Consider the following 22703-nt stretch of genomic DNA (forward strand, 5'->3'; position numbering starts at 1 on the left):
GAGTAGTGTTGAAAATAAACCAGAAGAAAAACAGGAGCATAATAAGGTGGCAACAAAACTGCAAGTCCTGGCTGATGTTTCTTTCAACGTGAGCTTTATCTACGTTTCTTTTAGGCACAATTTAAAACTGTTTCCCAGCAGCTTCAAGTGCTTTTGTTCCTGTTGCTCTTACTTGTATTTACATTAAACCACATTTTGATTGATGTGTAATCAGTTTGACTGGTATTAAAGGTATATATTCCATAGGGACCGGGTTTTTTTGCCTTATACTGGACACGCGTAGCCTTTGTAAACAGAGGGGATGGTAACAATAGACCCAAAAAAGCTTCAGTGTATGAAAGCATAACTGAATTTTTAATAATGATAACAGTCCATCGTTGGGGAAAATGCAGGCGAAGCGTTTATTTATGTTGCTGATCTGCTGACTTTGGTGTAGATGTCTGCAAAAAACCCTTTTATTTTACCTTTAGTGCTTTTAAAATGTTTGTCTGCCAGAGGTTCTGTTCTGGGCGATGTTCTACAGGGATACTAACACAGAGCTTTGATCTGCTGCCATCTCCAATCTCTTTAAAAGTTCCTCTTCATTTTTTACTTCATCGCACCTTCCTAGGCCTTCAGGGATCTTTGTAACAAGATTTAACTTGCTGCTAACAAATACTCAGTCATTGTTTAAGTTCGGCTCAGGAATGGCTTGCAGGGATACACTGTAATTAGTCAATTGTCAGAGTTGGCAGCTTTCGGTAAATTCACGATATTAGTAGAAAATTGCGAGAGGAAGGATAATTTAAGGGATGGGAAGGGATGCGTTTTCCTCACAGCCACAGGATACACACCTGGGATCTTTGTTTTTTTGGGACAAAGCAAAATACAAGTTTCATTTGAAGCTCACACAGTTAAAGAAAGCACTCAATGATTCTGAATAGAGTAGTTACCTTATATGGGGAAAGTTATCAGGACTGAAGGCCTCATATAATTCTGTGTTCCCCCTCAGCTTGAGATGGGTCAGACCGCTCAAGCCTACAACAGGTATTGAGCTCAGACGGTTTTCAGTCAGGTCCCTAAGAGAAAAATCGAAGGACAGTGAAATAAGAAAGGTGCATGTCAAATCAAGCCAAGTTAATGTTTGTAAAATGTGTTTTTATTTCAGATAAAGCTGCGAGATGTCCTTGATAAAATGTCCTTGTCTCCTAGATTCATTAAGCTGTGTAGACAGGACTCTATCAGACTGGCTCCACATAATACTTTCTGTCAAACGTATTATCTGCTTGTTTAGCCACGCAAACTTCAACCAGTCTTCACACAATGAAGTAATTTTATATTGGCATGACTTGAGCTGAGGCTTCTTGCCATGCAGAGATATTTTTTTTCAAACAATAAATGGATTTTAATGTTCGCTGCAAACTCTGCCAAAAGTCCACAGGTTTTCAGTGGAGCACGCAGCCAAGTATGGAGTGTTTGTGCAAGTGCAACACTCTGAGATGCATATATTCTTTATGCTTTTCTCAGAAGGAGGGGAGAACAAGATGAAAGGTGGAAGAGTCTTAGTGAGTTTACTCACAGTTTAACCAAAGAGTGAAGCGAAGCAAAGGCATCTGGGTGGATCCTCTCGATCATATTCCAGCTCAGGTCACTGACAACAGCAACAAAAAGAATCACAATGATGTGAAAGTGCCTGGAATGACGGCGCACACTTGGCAATGCTGTGTATCACCACTAGATGTCAGTAATAGGTCACAATCCTACAGTCTTGTTTAATCCAACAACCGATGATTTCCTTCGTTTTGGCATCAGAGTCCTTGGGTCATGTTGTGAAACCTCATTATAGCACAGATGATTTGACTTCTACATATTGTTTCAGTTAAACATGATTAGAGAAACAAAGTTCAAACTATGTGTTATTTCACAAGAAAAAACCTCAATGGTACATCAAATTTAGTTTCATTGTTTTGTCATCTCCTGCTATCCGGTTATTAATAACATATACAGATGGGTGACAAATTAAAAGAACAACCTAGAACTCCAACACTCATAGCGAGGACATCTGGTGCTCAGGGCATTTGCTGGGAAGGTTTTGGAGTCCAAGAAGCACGTCTTGCATCTCAGCAGATATGTGAGAGGGAAATTTTTCTGGTACTATTATATAATTTATATATGTTTTGCTGACTTTGCCAGCTGGAAGTTACACGTCTACAATCTTTGCTGTTGCAGAATTCTCCCAAAGATTTCAGTTCAGGATACAACCATGTCTCTGAAATATGGTGTTCCTGTTTGGGTCCACGTGTTTTGGGAATGGGCACAGGACATCAACACAGTTGTCCTGGGAGATATGTGATGAAATCATCCTATCTTCAAGGTTGTAATCTTTACTAATGCCCATGTCTCTTGGGTACAAAAGGTCACTGAGCAGTTAGAGTATTATGAAAATGATATGTATCATGTTCATGGTAACCATATCTCAAACAAAATAAGAGATTTTGGACTGACGTGGGCCCTTTAGATAGTGCTCCTGAGCACCATCATCATGAGCATAATGAGGGACTATTTTTTGTTTTTCTCTCCTTTGATTTTTCACCAGTCTGCATATTTTCAGTTCACTATCCTTACCCGACGGTGATGGTTATTTATAAAAAACACAAATTTCTAAATATATCGCGTGCAACTTGTGACTAAGACAAAGTAAAGTTGACTCACAGTGCTCTTAGAGAGGTGAGCTGCTGGAAGGTGCTTGACTCGATCCTTCTGATTTGATTGTGCTGCAACCCTCTGTTAGGAAAATGATATATTATATGTAACCAAAGCACTATGTGCAGAGGTAAACTGAGAAAACTGCTGCCTTTGATACAGTAAGTGTGTGACTGTCTAGGGGGTTGAAAAACTCACATCTCTTGCAGTGCAGAGCAGTGGTAAAAGCTGGGCAGATCCTCTATCTGGTTGTAAGAAAGCTCCCTGCAACACAAACACAGTACACAGTGACCAGCTGTGGGTTTATGGTGTGGGAAATTATGGTCAGCTCTGTGAGGAAGGCAACACGGCAGGACAATAATTTTCTGTATTGATTGGATTTCACAGAGATGTGATTGTGCAAGTTCATGCTTTCTTTGGGGGGGGGACAAGTCTCCGCAATTGAGTTGTGTGTATCAGATTTTGTACCTCTAACTTTTCCCCTTGGTGTGTATCTACTCACAGCACTCTGAGGCGAGGCAGCTGCTCACACAGATCCAGAGGCAGAGCTGAGAGACCAGCCCGAGTCAGCGTTCTGTAGGGGAAGGAAAAAAGAAGAGGATCTTCTGATCATTGTTGAAGTGCGAGCAAGCGAAAGGATCCTCCAGTCCAGCGAGTGTAACTTGGTGAGACAGGCAGCTGTGTAGGTTCGCCAAACCTGTCAATGGCTGACATAACTGCCTACTCTTCCCTGACTCTCCTCTTCATTCCCCGCTTCCCCTAAAGTCTGAACACACACATTTCCATCTATTTCCTTCAGTTTCTTTCCTGCCCGGTCTTATCTTTCTTGGCTCTTTGTCTCTCTTGTATGTGGAGTCTGATTTGTCATTTTGTCCTGAGCATCAAATCAAATAAAATCAATTTATTTATATATTAAAAACCACAAAGTGCTTCACAGTAATATAAAACAGAAATACATAAAATACATTAATAATCAGACATACAGCACAAATCTAATTAAAGTCTAAATAAATAAATACATCTAAACATCAACATTTTTTTTTACTGTACATTTTAAAGGCTCGCTTGGTGAAATTATATATTGTGGGTTTGTGGTGGCAGTGGTGCGTGTTTGTGTGTGTCTGTGTGGGTGGGAGGGACGGGTAGGTGCAAAGGGTACAAAGACTCACAAAATTTCCAGGCTGGTGGTTCCTTTCAGATCGGGAAACTCTCGAATCTGGGTTGCCCCGTTAAGGGAGCTACAGTCAAAGAAGGAAAAAAGTGTCAGACGACTGTCTTTGTTTCTCTCACTCCCCCTTTCTTTTCACTCACAGACACACACACACACACACACACACACACTCGCGCGTGTACACAGACCTTGTCTAACAGCTCATTTCATCCATCAAACTTTTTCTCCAACATCAACACAGGCTGCTTTGGCTGTCTCACTAGACATCATAAGTCACACCATTCAACATGTTCTTACAACACACTCTCTCTTACCACATCAGCACACAGCACAGCAATACGCTAACACAACATCATTCAGTAGGCCATTACACATGTCCACTCAACCCTCACTGCAAAGGACAGAAGATGATTTACACAGTGTTTGGGCTAACTCACTGGAATGGTTCCTGCTGACCGCATACTTACAGCGTGTGCAGCTTAGGTAAGAACTGGAAAGCGGATTTTCCCACAAACTGGATGGGGTTTTCATAGAAATGACTGCAACAAAAAGAGAGGAAAGAGACAATCACGTCACGCCCCGGAGAATAATTTGTTTTTGTAAATGGCTGATGGTGATGAAGTCTCAGTTGTGAGTCTGTCTGTGCAGATAGCAGCATTGAAGCTCACATGGTTTGGAGCTGAGGGTTTCCCACAAAGGCCCTCTCAGGGATGGCTTTGATATTGTTGTTATGGAAACCCCTGCAAATATAAAAAAAGACAATGTTAGTCAGGTTCTCTGTAAATATGTTTCTGATGATCTTAATAATCATTGTTATTATTTATTTTGGAGTCTGTGTGTGCATGTTTGTGTTTGGAGGAGGGACAGAGTGTGTTTGCGATTGAGAAGTCACATGTTCTCATCTTGCACCTGCCTTTGCACAGCTGAAAAGCATTTTTGGATACATGAGATGTAGACACGCACACATACGCTGTATCTGTGACACATAGGCGCGCTGCAGAACATCTGCTGAAGCGGAGGGAAAACACGGCTTGTGTGTGTGCATGTGCGCCTGTGTGTACGTGCAGGCGAGCGGCTGCGTGGGTGTGTAGCCAGCACCTGCTTGGGGTGAGAGAGATTGTATCCGAGTGCCACATTAAAATCACTTAACGGGATTACTCGGGATAACGCAACCACGATAGTCATGTCGGGCAGGTGTGTTTTTCGTGTTTGCGTGTGTGTGTACTCACAGTTCCTGAAGTTTGCTCAGTGTCCTGATGGCCACAGGGAACTCCTGCAGATCATTGTAGTTTAAATCCCTGTGAGAGAACCAGTAAGAGAAACAGTCATTATAAAGCAGCATGTTAACACATGCAGTCCCAGTCATGATGGAGACCATCCATCCATCATGTGGTCTTATATGTTTATGTGAGAAATGTTGCACGAGTGTGTGTGTGTGTGTGTGTGTCGCTGATAGAAGATTTTAGGGCCCTGAACTATCCTTTGGTTATGTAGCCTTAGACTGGTGGTGGGCAGGGCTTCACCTAACACGCTGTTTCTTCTTCACTCCTCTCTAAACTCTGTTTCTCGCTGCTTTCTTCTCTTTCCTCTCACCCAAACTAGTCTTGGAAGAAGACTGCCCCTCCCTGAGCGTGGTATTTCCTGTTGAAAGGGAGTTTTTCCTTCCTGCTGTCACCAAGTGTTTGCTCATACGGGTTGTCAGATTGTTGGGGTTTTCTTTTTTCTACAGTATAAAGCAGCGGTCTCCAACCTTTTTTGCGCCACGGACCGGTTTATGCTCGACATTATTTTCACGGACCGGCCTTTAAGGTGTCGCAGATAAATACAACAAAATAAAACTAGTACCGGTACCGAAAAAAAGAAGATTTATTCATAACACACCTGAAAAGACCCAGGAACACCGAGTTAACGATAAAAACGATAACAAAATAACGCTGAACACAGATAAAAACCCTGAAAACCAGACATTTCACACCTGAGCCTCTACTCTCGTGGCCCGGTACCAAACGACTCACGGACCGGTACCGGTCCGAGGCCCGGGGGTTGGGGACCGCTGGTATAAAGCACCTTGAGGTGACTCTCATTGTGAGTTGGCACCATGTAGATAAAACTGAACTGAATTGAGCGCCATTACCTCTTTCTTAGGGAGTAAAAAAATTCAACCAATTCTGTCGCTAATTCTAAGATGTACCTGTATGAAAAATGTGTTGGTGAGATGGAGAAAAGATGTGACCATTATCTAACATTCCAGCAATCGATCTCACAAACAAGTTTGCAGACCTTATCTTGGTTCTCCACCATCTCCGCGGCATGTGTCAGATTGAGAGTAGATTAATGGCCTAACTATGCGATGAAGTAGATCCCTAAATTACCCAAAGCATTTTTATATTCTTTAAAACTGTGCTTTCACTTTGATGCATATCAGACTATTAGTGTATCAAACATTGGCGAAGTGTCGTTTGCGATTTGGGTGTGACCCTTGACCTTTTACTGCTCCGTCTTGATTATTCAGGATTTTGTCTCATCAGTTTTTCACACTCAATAAGATAAACACCTGACACAGTTCCTAGACTGTATTTCCATTCTTTACACAAGTATGCACATTAGAGCCCTTCTGTGCATGGGAGAAATGTAGTGTACATGTGACTGCATGTATACGAGTATGTACTTTGGTGTATTAAAATGTATGCCAGGGCATGTGTGCACTTAAGAGCCTCCTTTGAAGATTTCCAGCCATCAAGATCAAAGGATATCCTAAAGTCCTATTCAACTGGATTTGTTTTTATTCTGTTCAAGTAGCCAAATACCTTTGATGAAGAACTTTGAGAGATATATGTATGTATTTCCAGCAAATGTTGTGAAATGTTTGTCTGCCGGTGTCTGTTCTGTCTTGTTTGCATATGCTGTTGCATTTTCCTGCAGGCCTCTGGACGGCTCCTCGTAGTAATGATTTTATAATACACACTAGGGGTTGGGGAGGGTGGCGGCGATACAGATGGTCTCTCGTATTTCTCATAAGCAAAGCCGCTGTGAGAGATTAACCCATCATACCAGTGCGATCCCCACGTCAATGACACCTGTCATCTTATCCCGCCGAGTCATCGATCTCTCCCCCACCGCTGACAGTCCAAACACTTTAACACGCACTATTCTGGTCCAGAGAGCTCCATCCCTCTTTTTCACAATCTCCAGTTTCCCTTCATCCCCTTAACCATTCCTCCTCCGCCTTACGCCGTGTTTCCTCACAGTTCCCAGAACTGATAATGACTTTCAATTTGAGCGTAAAGCTGTATTATTGCACAGGCAGACAGTACTCGCTTATGTGCACGCACGTGCATGTGCCCAGACACTCATAAAAAAGAAAGCCGTGCTTTTTTTATTTTTTTAACACTTCAACAGGTTGTTAAGCAGCATGCCAGACAAAGTGTTTTCATCAGACCACCGTGAATTTTGCAGGAGACACTATTTCTTTTCTCTCCCCACCTCTTTCATGAAGCTGTGTCGGTTTTCTGCGGTTTCCATATTGGTGTGTGGTTAGGAGGTAGTAATTGAGGCGACGGCACGTACTCGCGAAAACTCTCTCCTGTAGTCTTTACTTGACCCTAACTCTGGCTAGCAACTGCTCATTCAAAACACCGCGATGATGCTTTAAAGGAATCAAAGACGACTTTTTTACCTTCACATTCCCGTCACTCATTCGTTGGTTGTGGTTTTGAGAAACGTTCAGGCGCTTCATGAAATTATCGGGGCATTAATCATTTTTATGACTTTACAATTTAGCACCACACTTCATTATTCTTTGGCGCACTTGTTTCATATGATTTGTAAAAACAAAATTTTTTTCAGGTGTTCCAAGTAACACCAACCAGCTTTACACACACACAAGCACACCTACACACTCACACACAATCAGGGCTTTAGTGAGGCACATAATGTGAGTCTTTTGGTTGTGTTACCTCCTTCAGGTTATATTTAGGGAGTTTTTCAAATATCTTGGGTTATACTGAGGCAATGTGATTGCTGTAAACACTACTATAGCAAATGAATGTTGATACTTGCTGATGCTTTGTAATCAAAAAGCCTGCAGTGGTGATTTTGGAAACAAGGAGGTGCTCATTTAGGCCAAAGAAATGCATTCCCTTCAGTGTGCGTGCATGCATGCGTGCGTGCGTGTCAGACTGTTAAAACGTCCTTTGTTATTTTTAATACTGTCCAACAGTGTGTGTGTGAGCACGGCTGTGTGTTTCAGTGAGAATGCATGAATGTTGGATACTCACAGTGTCTCCAGACTGTTTAAACCTTCAAAACATCTCGAGCCCATGCTCCTGATGTGGTTGTTATGGAGATGCCTGGAAAAACGACACAGACATTTTTCAAAAAATTGAAATTAATTTCATGAAAAAAAACAAAAACAATGCCACAGTATGTCGAAACATTATTTCAGCTCAGCGGCGGACAAATAACGCACAATGCAACTTACAGTACCACAAGGGCAGAGAGGTTGGTAAATGCGTAATCTGGGATGTGTGTGATTTGGTTGAGCGCCAGCGTCATGGCCTGCAGGGAGGGCAGAGAGTCAAGCGCCATCACTGGGATCTCCGTTAGGGAGTTGTCATCTAGCCACAGGTGTCTAAGGGAGCGGACGCCTCTGAAGGCCTCAGCCGGAACCACAGACAACAGGTTCGCGTCAAGACGCCTGCAGGGTGAGAGGAACTGAGCTTAACGAGATAATCACCAAGTCTGAGTACAGTATTCTTGCTCATGTGGATGCGTATCTGTGCTTCTGTGTGCATTAGTGGTTGTGTGTCACGGCACTGAAACGGTTTGGCTTACAGGAAGGTTATTATGAGAATTACACGTCCTTTATTCTGCTTCTTTCATCTTTACTGCAGCTTCTTAGAAGTTTCTCATTATGATTTATTCCCATGCTAAATACGCCACGAGAAGCTTCGCCAGCACAGACATGTGTGAAATGTAAGATGAGAAAATGACAGTTGCAAAAATGTGGAAATGATTGTGGTGAGTCTTTTATATTTGTGCTCTTTTTGTTGTGACACTCGCTGAGTGTCTGGAAAAGGTAGAAGACAGAAGGAAGCATTCTCAGCTTTTTTACTTTTTCCCAGTTTAGTCTCTGAAATTTCCACCAATCAAACGCTAATGCGACTTCTTACAGCCAATGAAGTGACAGCAAACACACACACACACACTCACACACTGCCACATGTGCACTTTCATCTTTTCAACTATAAAAAAAAACCTAACAAACCTTTGTTCCCCTCTGTGCTCTGAACCCACAGGCCATGAGTGTGGACACGCCGTCCGTGTACATTTACACACACACACACACACACACACACACACACACACACACACACACACACTCTGCCGATCATGATGAATGATCCCCTCAGGGCGGAGTTGACAAGAGAGACCACTTCCTCCTGCTATTCTTCTTTCTTTGGCCCGTCACACTCACTCATTCATTTCCCTCCCTCCGGCCTCTCTCGCACTCGCGTTTTGTTTCTTATATCTTCATTGACGCACTCCCCAGCTGCTTTGAATCCCTTTTGCATCTCAGTCCTTAATTCTTGTTCATCTTTCAAACATCCCCTCCTTATCAATCTTCTGCCGAGGTTCTTTGATTCCTGCGCTCCAGTTCTCCTCGCCCCCTCGGAGGTTTTACCAAACAAAAAGCATCTTCAAAGTGAAATCTGAACTTGAACTCTGAACTCTGGGCTTGTCTGCCTGGGGGAAGTTTCCATCAGGAGAGCAACTGCATACACTGGCAGATGCTCACACACACAGAGGCACCTAGCACCATATATGTAAATACTTCCGAATGTGTTTTCAGCGCACGTTTCTTTTTTTCTTTTTGCAGCGCTAAACATTTGCCCTTGTGCACCCCGTATCCTGCAACTGTGGACATTGTTTGTCCCTGAACCAAATCACAGGATGAAAGCTACAGAAGGTCTTTCTGCTTTCTCTGGGTTGTTCTCCGGGGTAAAATAATAATTCCTCCTTTTCGAGTGGACCTGCCAGGTCTGGTGAAGGTCCAGACAGAACCAGGAATGTTCCACAAAGGCTAATAAAGCAGACATTTCCTGTCCATCACATCAAAGTCTGACGTATGATTACCAGAGTAAGAAGCAGAGGCAGAAAGAGAAAAATCCTTTAAATGATCCTGGAGCTCTGGGTTACTGCTTCTGTTTGTTCAATTCTCCAGATGGACAAAATTTTATACAACCAGGATCTTTGGTGAAGGGGGGGGGGGCTGTTTTACTGCCATGTAGTCCATTTTCCCTAAACCTGGTTACACTGATCTAAATCTGCCTGTGAAACTCATGAGTGTTGATAAGGCTACACTACTTAACCCTTTGGTAAGGACCCAAAACACATCTGTCTGCTTATGATGGCACAAGCAACAGCACTCACACTGTGCTGTAATTATCCTGCTCCAAGAGGCAAATTTCTTGAATCAATCTCGCTGCTGAGAACAGAATCGCTGTTTGAGATTAAGTCATGATTTATTTTGGATGAAAGCCTCCTTTAATACATTCATACCAATTTGAATCCATGTGACTCTTTCTTTTTACCTGGTGTGTTTTATGTCAGTGAGAGGCGCCGACAAGCTTCACTCTCCAAAGCCTTTCCAGTAATCTTTCTGTGCTCAGCTTATCATTACTGTAATGACAAGGTGCGTCTCTATACACTGGCTCTGTTTGTGTACTCTGTGTGTGTGTGCGCACGAGTGTGTGTGCATGTGTGTTTTTCATTACTTGTGACAATTTCTATCCGCTAAAAGAAAAAGATCTGTGAAGACCACACGCTCGTACGCAAAGACACGCAGACATCATCATGACAGCAATTTGTTAATTCAGACAAGAGCAGTCTGCACTGATGTGTCTGCCAGAACAAAGTGTGTGTGTGTCTGTGTGTGTGTGTGCTGGCTGGGTGACTGTACTGAAGGGGTGCAGGCCTGCTTAATACCAGACAGGGGAAACGTTGTAGGTGGTAGAGGAGTTAGACATGCACGCCCCTCCTGTGTTACAACCCCAGCAATTTTGGTGTGTGCACTTGTGTGTGTGTGTGTGTGTGTGTGTGTGTGTGTGTGTGTGTGTGTGTGTGTGTGTGTGTGTGTGTGTGTGTGTGTGTGTGTGTGTGTGTGTGTGTGTCTTTGCGATGAAGGAAAAGGCTTTATGGATATTTGCAAGGAATTAATAATTTGGAAAGTGGAGACGTGGAGTACATGTGGAGGGCAATGTTCGAAGAGTGGGGTACCGGTGAGCAATTGCAGATGAGGTGGTCCACACATGCACACACACGCATGCACACTGACACACACATACACTGACCCTGCAGATTAGACAATTAGGTCACCAAACACTCTCATTAGCCAGGGGGATAGCAGTGTGGGTGGTGGGAGAAGAACAGGGGAGTAGGAGTAGAGGAGGAAGAGAGGGGGAACTGATGGAAAATGGGGTTGTTTCACAGCTCATTGGAGATGCTCTCGCTGGCCTGCAGTGTCTGCTGTTTCCCTCATGGCTTCCAGATGCTACCATGCACTGCACTGACACAATCAGGCTGTGACTTCTTCCATTAAGCAGCACAGCAGCACTGAGCGCACAACTATTGCAGCCACCATTTGGATATGGTCTGTCATTTGTCAGCAGTGCTCCTATACCTGCATTGTGGTTATTAGTGAAATGCGTAGGTGGCCAGTGTTTCATTCACTGCTGGATGAGAAGATGAGTGCAATGTGTATAAGACGGAGACTCACAAGGACAGGAGGTTGGGTAGGTCCCAAGGAGCATCATCAGGAAGTCTCTCCAGCTGGTTGTTCTGTAGCATCCTACAAGGCACACACACATTACACAGCTATATGTATCATGTCTATACTTCATGAAGTTTTCGTACTGGATGTGTGTGCACATGCGAGAGCGAGAGTGCAACGGGCAGGACAAAAATTTCATAGTGAGGGAAATCTGACACAAGAAGGAAAGGGCCAGTGAAAGCTTGAAGAGAAGCAGAGAATGAAGGGTAGAGCAAAAGAGAAAGAGCCTCCCTGGGTGGGCTGCTGATGTCATTCTCAAAAGATTGGAGCAAAAATGGGGAGGAAGTGGGAAGCAAACAATAGACCTCTCTCTTTACTCACCCTCCCTTGCTTTTTCTATCTATCTCACACTATTTCTTCAGTTTTATTGTGACAAGTCCACTTAAACAGGCTCATAAAGCCTCCGGTGTATCACATAGACCCAGGGGGTCAATGTGCCACGGTAGTCTGTCTCTGTGAATGCTTCGTGTCTTGTGTGATAGGAATCGTATATCGTATTTCCACTGTTGAGAAATGCTTCTTTTTTTCCTCCCCCGCCAGTATGATATGAAGTATAATATGAAGTATAATTAAAACATTTCCTTGCGCATGTGTTTATTTATTTAGCTGTAAATGAAGGATGGAGCATAGCGCATGTAATAGCATAGTTTTCACATTTATTTATATAACTTTTCTGTTTTTATACATTTTCCTGTTTCAAAGAATTTCCCAATGGGGAGGATTCCTGTTCAACCTCTGCGAGTGTGGTGTGCCTGTGAGAGTCAGCAGGGATCTTGTGGTTAACCTAGACAAGGTCAGCAGTATTTTCATGTCTAACACAGGGAGACCTTCACCGTTATGTTAAGAAATTAAATGGATAGTTCAGTTACCGTGAGGTCAAAGAGATCCTCCAAAGTTTTCCTTTTGCGTTGTAGTGTCGAGTGTATATGACACAGTGTATTTCCCACTATCGTTCATTGCGGTTGGCTCGTTCTGTTTCGGTGAGTTTCACGGCACAAGGTGAAAGAAGATCAACTGGTGTGCCTGGTAATTCTCTAGATTCCCTCAAATTACAAACCACAAGTTTGCTAGCTGAGTTTATATTCTGTGGAACTGCCGCTCTGACTTTTCTCAGCCAAGGTCCAAAAGGAGTTGAGGGGGTTGGCAAAGCTCATGAAAATCTCCTTAAAATCCTTGTCCTGCGCTAACTAGAAATATGGCTGCAACTCATTAGATCCTGCGCTCACAAGTCAAAAGGTGCTCTGAGTTTTGTGGCTGCTTTGCACTTTTTTTATGATTTAATACTTTGCAGCAGCTCTAACAGTTGGTGGCCATGAACACAGTTTGAGAAGTGTGGTGTTAAGAGAACAGCTTTGAATGGAGTCCTTGGTCAATTATTTGTCACTTTCTGTAATCTCAGTGGGTGGTGTGACTGGGAGGTCCCTGCAATACACCTGTAAGGGTATGTGTGTGTGTGTGTGTGTGTGTGTGTGTGTGTGTGTGTGTGTGTGTGTGTGTGTGTGTGTGTGTGTGTCCTCGCAAGTGAAACAGTGCTTGTTTAGAAATAAAGGTGCTGCAAGCAGTGCATGTCTCCCCCAATCTCATAAAATTTAACTGCAGTTAATGATGCATGGCTTGTGTGTTTCATTCAAGGTAGGGCAAGTTCCCTTTCAAAGGATAGAGTGGGATAAACCCACAGTGGCGGTTTAGGCATGGGGATTAAACCAGGGCTGTGGTATAGGTGAGAGGGTGGAGGAAGTTACTTACAGAACTTTCAGGTTGTGTAGACCTTGGAAGGCGAGGCCTGAGATATACCTCAGCTGATTCCCTGAGATACGCCTAAAAGAGAAACAAGCAAAATTATAAAAGTGAAAAATCGAAATACAATCATAGACACAAAAAAAGTTACAAGTCTCAAGAGAAGAGCTTTCTTTACGTTCATTTACGTATTTTATTCGATACTTTTTGGATGAGGCTGTGATGTGACTTCATCCCAGACTGCTTTGGGGTTATTGTTGGGGCAGTATGCAAATAAGAATTTTCTATTCCCTTCAGTGTGGTTGCTATTGGCCCGAGGCACACCCTGAAACCTTAACCAATTCTGGGAGCGCCGATGAGTGAGTAAAGACTGAATTGAATGAGACTGGGTCAACAAGTGCACCGCATAAGTATATGTGTGGATGTGAGTGTGTTTATGTGCGTGTTTGTATAGTAAGGTGTATACTATATGTGTGCGCACAAACACATGTGTGCAGCGAGACATTGCGTGCGCTAATTTCCATGTCCTTGAGGGTAAATCGGCCTATTCTAAAGGGGCCTCGAGGACAGCGGGGAGAGAAACCACACGCATTCACACAAGCAATCCAATCAGTTTGTTTATCAAACACAGCACCTAATGGTCATTTGTGAGTGTGTGTATAAGATGTCCAAATAAATAACATTCAGTCCAGCAGAATAACTCTCAAGGTCACAAGCTGGAAGCGCAGTTTAAACACAGATTTGGGCTTCACAACTCAAGACCACCCACTTTTATTAAACACACACACAAGACGTTATATGTTACTCATTGGAGCCCTCCTCCACCTCACACAATTGCTCTACAGGTGATGTTTGCCTGACATTTCAGCTTAATGCTAAGCAGCCTGCTTCTGGAAAAGCTGTACCAACAGTGCCAGGATGCTAAATTATTGATAGAGTGTGCTGTCTGCCTTCCCAAGCCACTAGCATCCAGATGGTAAATGGTCGAGGGCTCCCGTCAAACTCCCTCTGACATCTGACGCTCATGTCAACATGTCTGTGTTGTATTACTGTGCAGTGGCAAACCACACAGCTCCACCCACGCCTGCCAAATCTCACACTCGGCTCAGTTTATAACTTTTACAGATCTCGTATTTATCAACAGAAACACACACATCGGCTCGCTAGAACACAAAGCGAGGCGATCACTATCCAAGCTATTGTGGTGCCATTTAGTCAAACCACAGTCAAAACTTATTCACATAGACATAAACAGTGCCGTATGAAATCTCAATATAGATTTCCCAAAAATGACAGACGTATGACAGACAGTTATTTCTTTGAGCATTCAACTCAATGACACTCCCAATATTTATCCGTAATTTCAAGAAAAACTGGTTCAGTTTCCCCTTGATTGAATTTTAATGTCTCTCCAGGGACAATAAATACCATTCTGAGTTTCCGCAGATGCACAATCTGGTCAACAGGGATATTTTTAGGTCGATTTCCAGAGATGCATTTAAGTTTCTGAAATAAAAACGCCTTCAGTGCCTTGTTTTGGCTAGTCTTTAATATATAGTATACTTATTTATATATGTATGCATTGAAAGGCTTTGATGCAGCAGCAAGAGAAATAAGTGATTTTTCAATGTGGACGATGACGGATGCCAGCGATTCTACATTTTAGAAAACAAACACTGTAGTTAGGGTATTTTGTGCACGTCCCACTGCCAGTGCAGCCATTCTCTATTCAACTGTAGCCAACACAGCAATAAAGCAGAATCGTGTTTTTCTTGCCGACGTCATTTATCAAATGAATAATTACGTCGATGGCGAGGATGGATGCTGAAAAGGGAAAGAAATGCTCAGACGTTCCTGATAGACATCAGCAGAACATCGGCAGTAGCCGCTGACCAACTGTTTCCATTAAATCAGAGTGTGTATTTATGTGTGTGTAAATGATCGTACGTTTGAGTGAATGTTCCACACTTTGCCTCCTAGTCGTTCCACATCAATCTCCGTCTAATGAAAGGCGCCTTGCTCATGTCAAACCGCGGCTCCAACTGTTTCTTCTTTCTTCTTTCGTTCTTTTAATTTGATTTGAGGATTGTTACAATTGCTCTTGGCCTCTGTGCTGCACAGATAAAAATTCCACCTCAACTATAAAATGATTCATAGGTAACATAGCAGAAGCCAGTGTAGCCGGCGCAGTGGAGACGGGTAATGCTGGTAACAGAGGTGAGACCACCCTCCTATTTGGGCCGATCAGAGAGGGATTCGCTGAAGCACATCCACCGCTGATTGTTCTATGTATCATCTCGTTCTATTGCCTCAAAATAATAAACAAGACGACAGATTAAAGACCTCGGGAACAAAGACGGCATCATATTTTGGCACACTATCTCGGGTAGTGATAGTCATAGTGGTAGCAGGACCAGGGTAGGTGATAGGAGTTGATGATGAAAGGGGAGACAGAGGAGATAAACGGGTCTTATCAGCGAGAGGGCGAATTGTGCGTGGGTGTTTTATGTAAGTGCTTAGTACGCGCATGTTTTACAACCTTGGCCCGTCAAAAGAAATGTGAGCACATGACCTTTGACTTGACATCGAGGTCAACCACTTAACCTGCCATTAACCTCTGAAATTGAGGGAGTAAAATGCAGACACGTGGAGCGTCAGCCTTTGAATGTGGTTGTTTGTGGGCAGCACATGAACCATTCTGGCAACACTAAGAGGAAAAGTTTGAATTGGTCTATATTAGATAGTCTTGGCTGGGTGCTGCACCTGGAACATCAAGCCAGCCAACGCTTTGACCTCTTAACCCTCCCCCATGTCATATTCCCGGCCTATCAGCAGACAATCTTATCGCCAAGAGAAAGACAAGCAGGGCATCGTTGGCCTCCACTCACCACCTCTCTACTCTTGCATTTGGATTTCATATCTCACATGTGATAGTTGGAGTCAGAGGGCTGCGATATGACTGGATCCAATCAAGAGTGTCAGAAGATAAGACGAGCATATTCCGTGCACATTAAGTTAAGATGTAGGCCAAAAGAGGCAAAGTCACCAATGATGGGAAGTCAGATTATTCCACCTGTCAGGCCACTTGAAGTGGTGTCAGATCACCTCTATAATTACGAGGTGTTAGATAGCTGCAGATAATGATAAGGTGAGTAGGAGACACGACGCAAGTGGCTGATTATGAAGTTAAAGGCAAAAGCAGAGTGAAATATGAGATCAGGAGCTACAAACAGGGATGGACTTTGATAATGATGATGGGCTGGAAGCGGTGGTTTTCAGAAAGAAACATCTTCGAGGGCAGTCTCACTCCAAGCCGTCCTCTGGTAGCTCCAAGTTACCGCTTCATGAGAAAATGGCTTTTTTAGAGCAAAACTTTTAAAAAAGAGGGCGTGTCTTTGATATGACGGCCAGATAAGAAACCAGTTTAGGAGTCTGTATCCAAGCATGGGCATCGCTGCCCTCTCATTAATCCACAGACACGCAGTCGCCTCTTTTCAAGCTTCGTCTGACTGACAGTTGTGTGCATGTTTTTGTGTTTAAATTAAGACCCAAATTCACTGATCAAAGTGCTGAATGAAGGCTTAATAAGAGGGATCTGAGATCAATAGAAATAAGGACTTACAGGCAGGGAAAGGGCTGGAGGGAGGGATGGTTGTGCTCACATCTTATTATCAATATTAATGGTGCAGTGAATCAAAGGAAGGTTTAGCCCAGTAAGATTAGCTACCTTTGTGAGTTAATTTGATCACCTCGTTTTAGGTTCAAAGGGATTAGCTGTTATTCACTTTGAAGCTACAGAGGTGAGAACTGAGCAAAGAGATAAGAGGTGGGATGACACAGTTTGTGTTCAAATAGAGATAATCTGTACCCTCACCTTCCTGTAGCGTAGCACAGGATAAATGTTGAAACTCTTGCCATCAGCAAATTTGTTTTAGTTTGTGAAAATGTGACGTGAGAGCAGAAAAAATGTCAAAGGCAGAGACTACACGGCCTGCAGTGAAGTGAAGATGGGGGGGACTGTGAAAATGAATTCAGTGGGAGGGAGACGGAGTAAGGGAGGGCGGGCGGCGAAGCAGAGCCCAACATCAAACAATTTATCACTCTGCCAGTCACAACACGCCTGCCCCTTGCCTCTCCCTGCTACCAAACAGTTCTCGAGACCCACATCAAAAGCTGTCTCTCTCAAACCAATCATGTTTGTGTTGAGAGCGTTGATTTGTTTTTCTGAGCTTTCTAAGTGTAGCACAACCTGTTATCGCTTTGTCTCTTTAAACCATTTCAGGCAGAGATGAATATTTTTAAAAAGCGCTTTTCCTGCCCTTGAAATGTCACGATCGTCTCAGAACATCTCCTGAAATGGTCACAGGGCTGGAAAAAAAAATTGGCTTCAGGGAAGGAACATACTCCTTGGAAGAATTACAAAGCAACAAAAAGTCTCCATAAAGTGTCAGAACTTGATAGCTATGCAGACGAAGCAAGATCAATGGGCCTGTAAAACACTGGGATGGTTGTTCCTGGACAAACACTACAGATGGAGCTGTGTCCAAGGCCCCGCTTCAACCCCCACCCCTGCCATTTCCCCCCACCCGATGCAGGCAAATGTCAGCTTCAGTGCTCAGCACCACCCTGAACTGCCTGGTTTTCGTTATTACGCCAACAGCAATATCTGACCTGTAACGTTTTACAACCGCAAAAGTTCAGATCAGCAATGCAATAAGCTGCAATAAATCAAAGTGGTCGATTCGATATTCCGGCTTTTAAAGTGCCACATAATTTCCCTTCGTTCTGCTCTTCGGACACAGTTGGACGGCAACTCAAAGGAAATGTAGCGGCCGCCCGGCTAACCTTGTTGCTTTCATCATCGTTAGCTCATGCCTCACAGGCTGCAGCTGCGCAAATTAGCAAAGAAAACAGCAGACTGTCCAAACACCCGATGAAGACACACACATGCGCACACACAAAGTTTGCAGGATTCAGAGGTGAAATAATCACGTGAACGCTGACATACAAGCATAAGCCCCCTCGAACTCAAACACACTACACTCTTACGCACATTCACGCCCTGAGGGCAAGTCTGTAGGCAGCTTTTGTCAAACGGAGACGGAATTCTGCTGGGTGGTTGGAGTAGTCAGATCCGATATCGGCGAGGTTGACTGAGAACGTGTTCAAAAAAGTTTTGCAAACTTGCTGCGCCTTGTATTCTTTTAACAGCCCTGTGAGACTGAAACCAATACTACTTCTTTTTTACCTTGAAAGCGCCGGCCAGATTTCCTCTGTAGCATATGCTATGGTAGTCGAAAACATTTAGACTTCTTATAGTCTAACATATTGTTTGTTTAGTTTCATTTGATCAAATAAAGCTGTATTTATTACCAGCCAAGAGACGTATGTGAAAGATATTCCAATGAATCCATACTTAATTCTATTTGCATTATTTGTTGTCCCAGGGCTATCCTAAAAGTCTCCCATCGTGTGTGTTTATCTTGGCGAGGACACTTGTCTACGAGCGAACTGTTTCTGCTGATCTGTCCAGCTGAACCGAATTCAAGGAGGGCAAGAAAGCAGAGGCTTGGATGCCGAGCACAGAACCTGCGCTTTAAAGACCATATATTTGATCTCTGAGTGAATATCAGGTTCGCCTCAGCTCTCCCTTTTGTGCAGCCATCCCAGGATATACTAGCATATTGCTTCAGGCACTTTCTTGGTAGGGGAGATCAGAGGCGGGCCAGAATCATCAACCTCATCTCTGGCGTCTGTGGGTATCAGCGGTTCAAGGAATTACTGGTTCTCGTCATGCACGAGTTGTGACAGTGCAGGTTCATTAAGTGAGCGTGAGTTGAATGATTGTGCACTCACAGTTCTGATAGCAGGTGCAGTCGGTGGAAGGCCCTGGGCTGGATCTCGCTGATGTTGTTCATGCTCAGATCCCTAGAGAGAGAGAGAAACGGGGAAAATCAAAGAGTCAGTCAATGCGTGCCTTTTTAATGTTCTTTGAAAACGCTCAGAGACGTAAAATTATAAATGTTTCGGATGCCTTTTTCATATGGAAATCCATCCTCGCGAGCAGGGAGTAGTACACAGAGAGAGGTTACAGGGTTAGGTAGAGAGGTTGGAGAACTGAAGGGAGGAGAGGGAGATGCAGAGGAGAATTTTCCCCAATGAATCATTGTTGGGCAGCTGTAATTTCCTCCTCGTCCCAGTGACTCTTTCTCTTTTCCAGATGTCTCACTCTGCTTTCTCTCAGATCTGACCCCTCGGTCCCCCCTTCCTATCTATCTCGTTCTCCTTCCCGTTCTCAGTCTCTTGGCTTCTTTCTTCTTCCTCAGGTTTCTCCTGAGACCACCTCCTTCCCCCTTTGTTCATTGCTTTAACACAGGCACACTCCATTTCTTTGATTCTTTGACACACACTCTGACGTGAGAGGGTGTGTTGAGGGGTGAGTGTTGACGCAGCTGCGTTGTGGTGAAAGAGGGAGAGGTGAAGGATGCTCAGACTCATGCGTGCACACACACACACACATTAAACTCGGTCATGTAAGGTCATCTCTTTGATTAGCACGGGGAAAGCAAGAAGGTTTTACATCACCTCTGCTTTGCTTTCACAGCCCTTGGGGTCTTGCATGAGCCTTCAGGAGTGAGACTTGAATTTGCGTGTCTCTGTGTGTGTATGACACTAACATTGCTCATAAAGCCAGACCACCAGGCTAGCGAGTGTAAACTCTGTTCTCAGAAGCCCTTTGCAGTTGGGAGTTTTGACACACTGCCTGTTTGTTTGTCAAGTCAGCCAAGCTGACAGGGGGCTGGACAGATCTGTCCTCAGGCGTGATCTATATCCAACTTCAGGGAGATATGGAAAAAAACTGTGCTTGGTTCAAAAAATGTGGGTATTTGAGTAGCCTGTCATAATTAGCAGACGAGTCAAATTCAGTATAACAAAAATCTGGTACACCGTCAAGGATAACACACAGCATAAGCTCCATGTGTCACGTGTAATGAGGGGGTGTGTTCTTACCAAGCGATGAGCTTGCAACGTTAGCAGGGTGCCATGAAACAGGTCAGATCATTGCAGAGCCTTTTCTACAGCATCTGCTGACAATTAATATTTTCCTAAGAAAGTATAATAAAGGCACGAATGTAAACTCTTGGGGGGTCTGACAGCAGAGAGAGGTGTTCAAGGTGTTATTCAAGGACCTTCCAGTGTGACATTCTGTAGGGATTTCGATATTTTGGTTTCACTGTTGCATTGATGTTACTGACCTACTCTTAGTAGTTACTTGTCTTTCATGCTTATAAAATAATGAGCAAGGCCTGTGTTGTTGTTTTACTGCTTGTTTGGTATGCTTGGTAATGCATACTGACAGCTCAAAGTAATAGTCTAAGGTAGCACTCGGCCTATAAAGGAGGATAAGAAGGAGACTTCAAGCTAAAGTAAATAATGCGGGTATGAAAACATTCAATAATGGTTTGTCAAATGTTTACAGAGGAATGTGATATTTATTCATGTTTGTGTAATCTAAACTGTGTTTGCTTATAATGAAAACCGGGCACCTGTAAATACAAGGCTAGTCCAAGGCTGCATACCTCCAGCAAGAGTGAGAATTTCCCCCATCACGGATCCAGAACTATATCACAAATATGTATATATATGACACACTATGTCACTATGTTTCCAGATTATTTCTTATCTATTTGTAAAGATGGATATAAAGATGAACTCTTGTTTCTTAGTAGTATATTAGCCTTCCAAACATGTCCTGGATCCAGATTTAGACTTCAGATCAACTCCAAAAGTTGATCATTACGAGCTGAGCCAAATGCAAATCCGTCCGTAACATTTTGAGTAATCCTGTTGATAAACAGACTGACAAACTAAACCCGTCACATAACCTCCGTGGTAGGAGGGACGGGGTAAATATGGTGCCATTTCATGTTTATTGGATCACTTATTCAATCTTCAATTTTTATTTAAAAAGTCAGAATAACAAATAACAGACTAAAGAAATGAGCAAACAAATTACTGCATACAGTAAACACAGTGTGTGAGTGCCAGTGAGGTTTTAATATAACACAGGTTGTCTGTAATCCAGTCCTGGGCTCCTTGATCACAGTGTTATCAGTAGACCAAGACAGATCATACCAACTGTGATGATGAGCGAGATGATGGTCTTACAAATCTTGTGGCTTAGAGTAGCTGTGCTCTTCCTTAGGGATCAACCAACTTTCAATCACTGATTTAGCTATAAGTCATATAAACAGTTCTTGAAAAGTGAACTGGAAGAAGGTTTGTGAAAAGGTTAGTAATCCTAAGCCCGACAGCAAACCCACCCAAAAAAATACAAACCAAGAAAAGAAGGGTTAGAGAATAGTTTAGTCAAAGCTTAGGTGTAAGAGTCATTAAAATGTTGCAGAGAAGGAGTTCTAAATATCCACTACGCAAAAAAACTTCAAAGATGTTGAAAATGAAGGAATTTTGCACCGACAGGCTGACCGTTGTGCAAAAGACATGCAAGAATTTTGAGACAACTTTTGCTCCCTCACTCAAACTTTTCAGTCATGTTCATTTCCCGTCATGAACATATGCTTTTGTTAGTCTTGTGTTTTTGTTTGTGCGTGGCCGCTGCGCAAAGAAGGGGACTCAGAGTTGAGATACGCCACTAAAAGAGTGACTGAGAATCTGAGTGATAAGGAGAAGTGAGAGATCCATACCTCAGAGACGTGGCATATAGGTGATGTTTAGCTTGACACAATAAAAGATCGTTTCCACTGGTCTACAGCTAAACTGTTGATCGTTTTGTCAGGAAACATTTTTAAAAGTTCATTTTCCTATCAGTGTTTTCCAAATATGCCAAATTTCAATGTCAGACTTTAGCTTTTCAGGGTATTTCAGAAAAGCCAACAGTTTCCATCTTTGGCACAGTATCTGCTCAATAATTCTGAAATAAATACAACTATAATACATTACTGCTTGATTAGAGTCTGAGGTCAATATAAGTGACAACAAAGTTGCCATGGAGATGACGCAGCAAGCAAGCAGTAACGCAGTAATCAAGACTGGGTGACATCACGTATGACACAGGAAGCGCAGGGGAGGGGGCGCGTGAACAAGACACGTGCACACTTTAATCCGATTCATCTTCTGGGCGCTAATTTTCTGCAGAGGGAGAATATTTATTGGGACACTGTGGAGGGATTGTTAAAGGGGAGCAACACGCAGACACGCAGACATACACACCCAGCTTCTGGGGATGCGCCCACAGATGGAGACAACTCTCCGTTATCTGGT

At 43.3% G+C, this 22703-nt stretch overlaps 1 protein-coding gene across 1 annotated transcript in view; it reads right to left on the minus strand.

Annotated features, from left to right (window-relative positions):
- lgr6 (leucine-rich repeat containing G protein-coupled receptor 6) overlaps positions 1–22703 on the minus strand; it is a 38647-nt gene that overhangs the window by 3209 nt on the left and 12735 nt on the right. Inside the window, exons 2-15 of the mRNA XM_076878243.1 lie at positions 19278–19349; positions 13431–13502; positions 11631–11702; positions 8334–8549; positions 8131–8202; positions 5083–5151; positions 4522–4593; positions 4321–4392; positions 3852–3920; positions 3185–3256; positions 2881–2946; positions 2692–2763; positions 1559–1630; positions 933–1058 (exon numbers count right to left, since the gene is read on the minus strand). Coding sequence (XP_076734358.1) covers positions 933–1058; positions 1559–1630; positions 2692–2763; positions 2881–2946; positions 3185–3256; positions 3852–3920; positions 4321–4392; positions 4522–4593; positions 5083–5151; positions 8131–8202; positions 8334–8549; positions 11631–11702; positions 13431–13502; positions 19278–19349 — 1194 coding nt within the window. The remainder of the gene's footprint in view (positions 1–932; positions 1059–1558; positions 1631–2691; positions 2764–2880; positions 2947–3184; positions 3257–3851; positions 3921–4320; positions 4393–4521; positions 4594–5082; positions 5152–8130; positions 8203–8333; positions 8550–11630; positions 11703–13430; positions 13503–19277; positions 19350–22703) is intronic.

The sequence above is a fragment of the Maylandia zebra genome, linkage group LG20, assembly GCF_041146795.1.
Source record: "Maylandia zebra isolate NMK-2024a linkage group LG20, Mzebra_GT3a, whole genome shotgun sequence".
Taxonomy (NCBI): domain Eukaryota; kingdom Metazoa; phylum Chordata; class Actinopteri; order Cichliformes; family Cichlidae; genus Maylandia; species Maylandia zebra.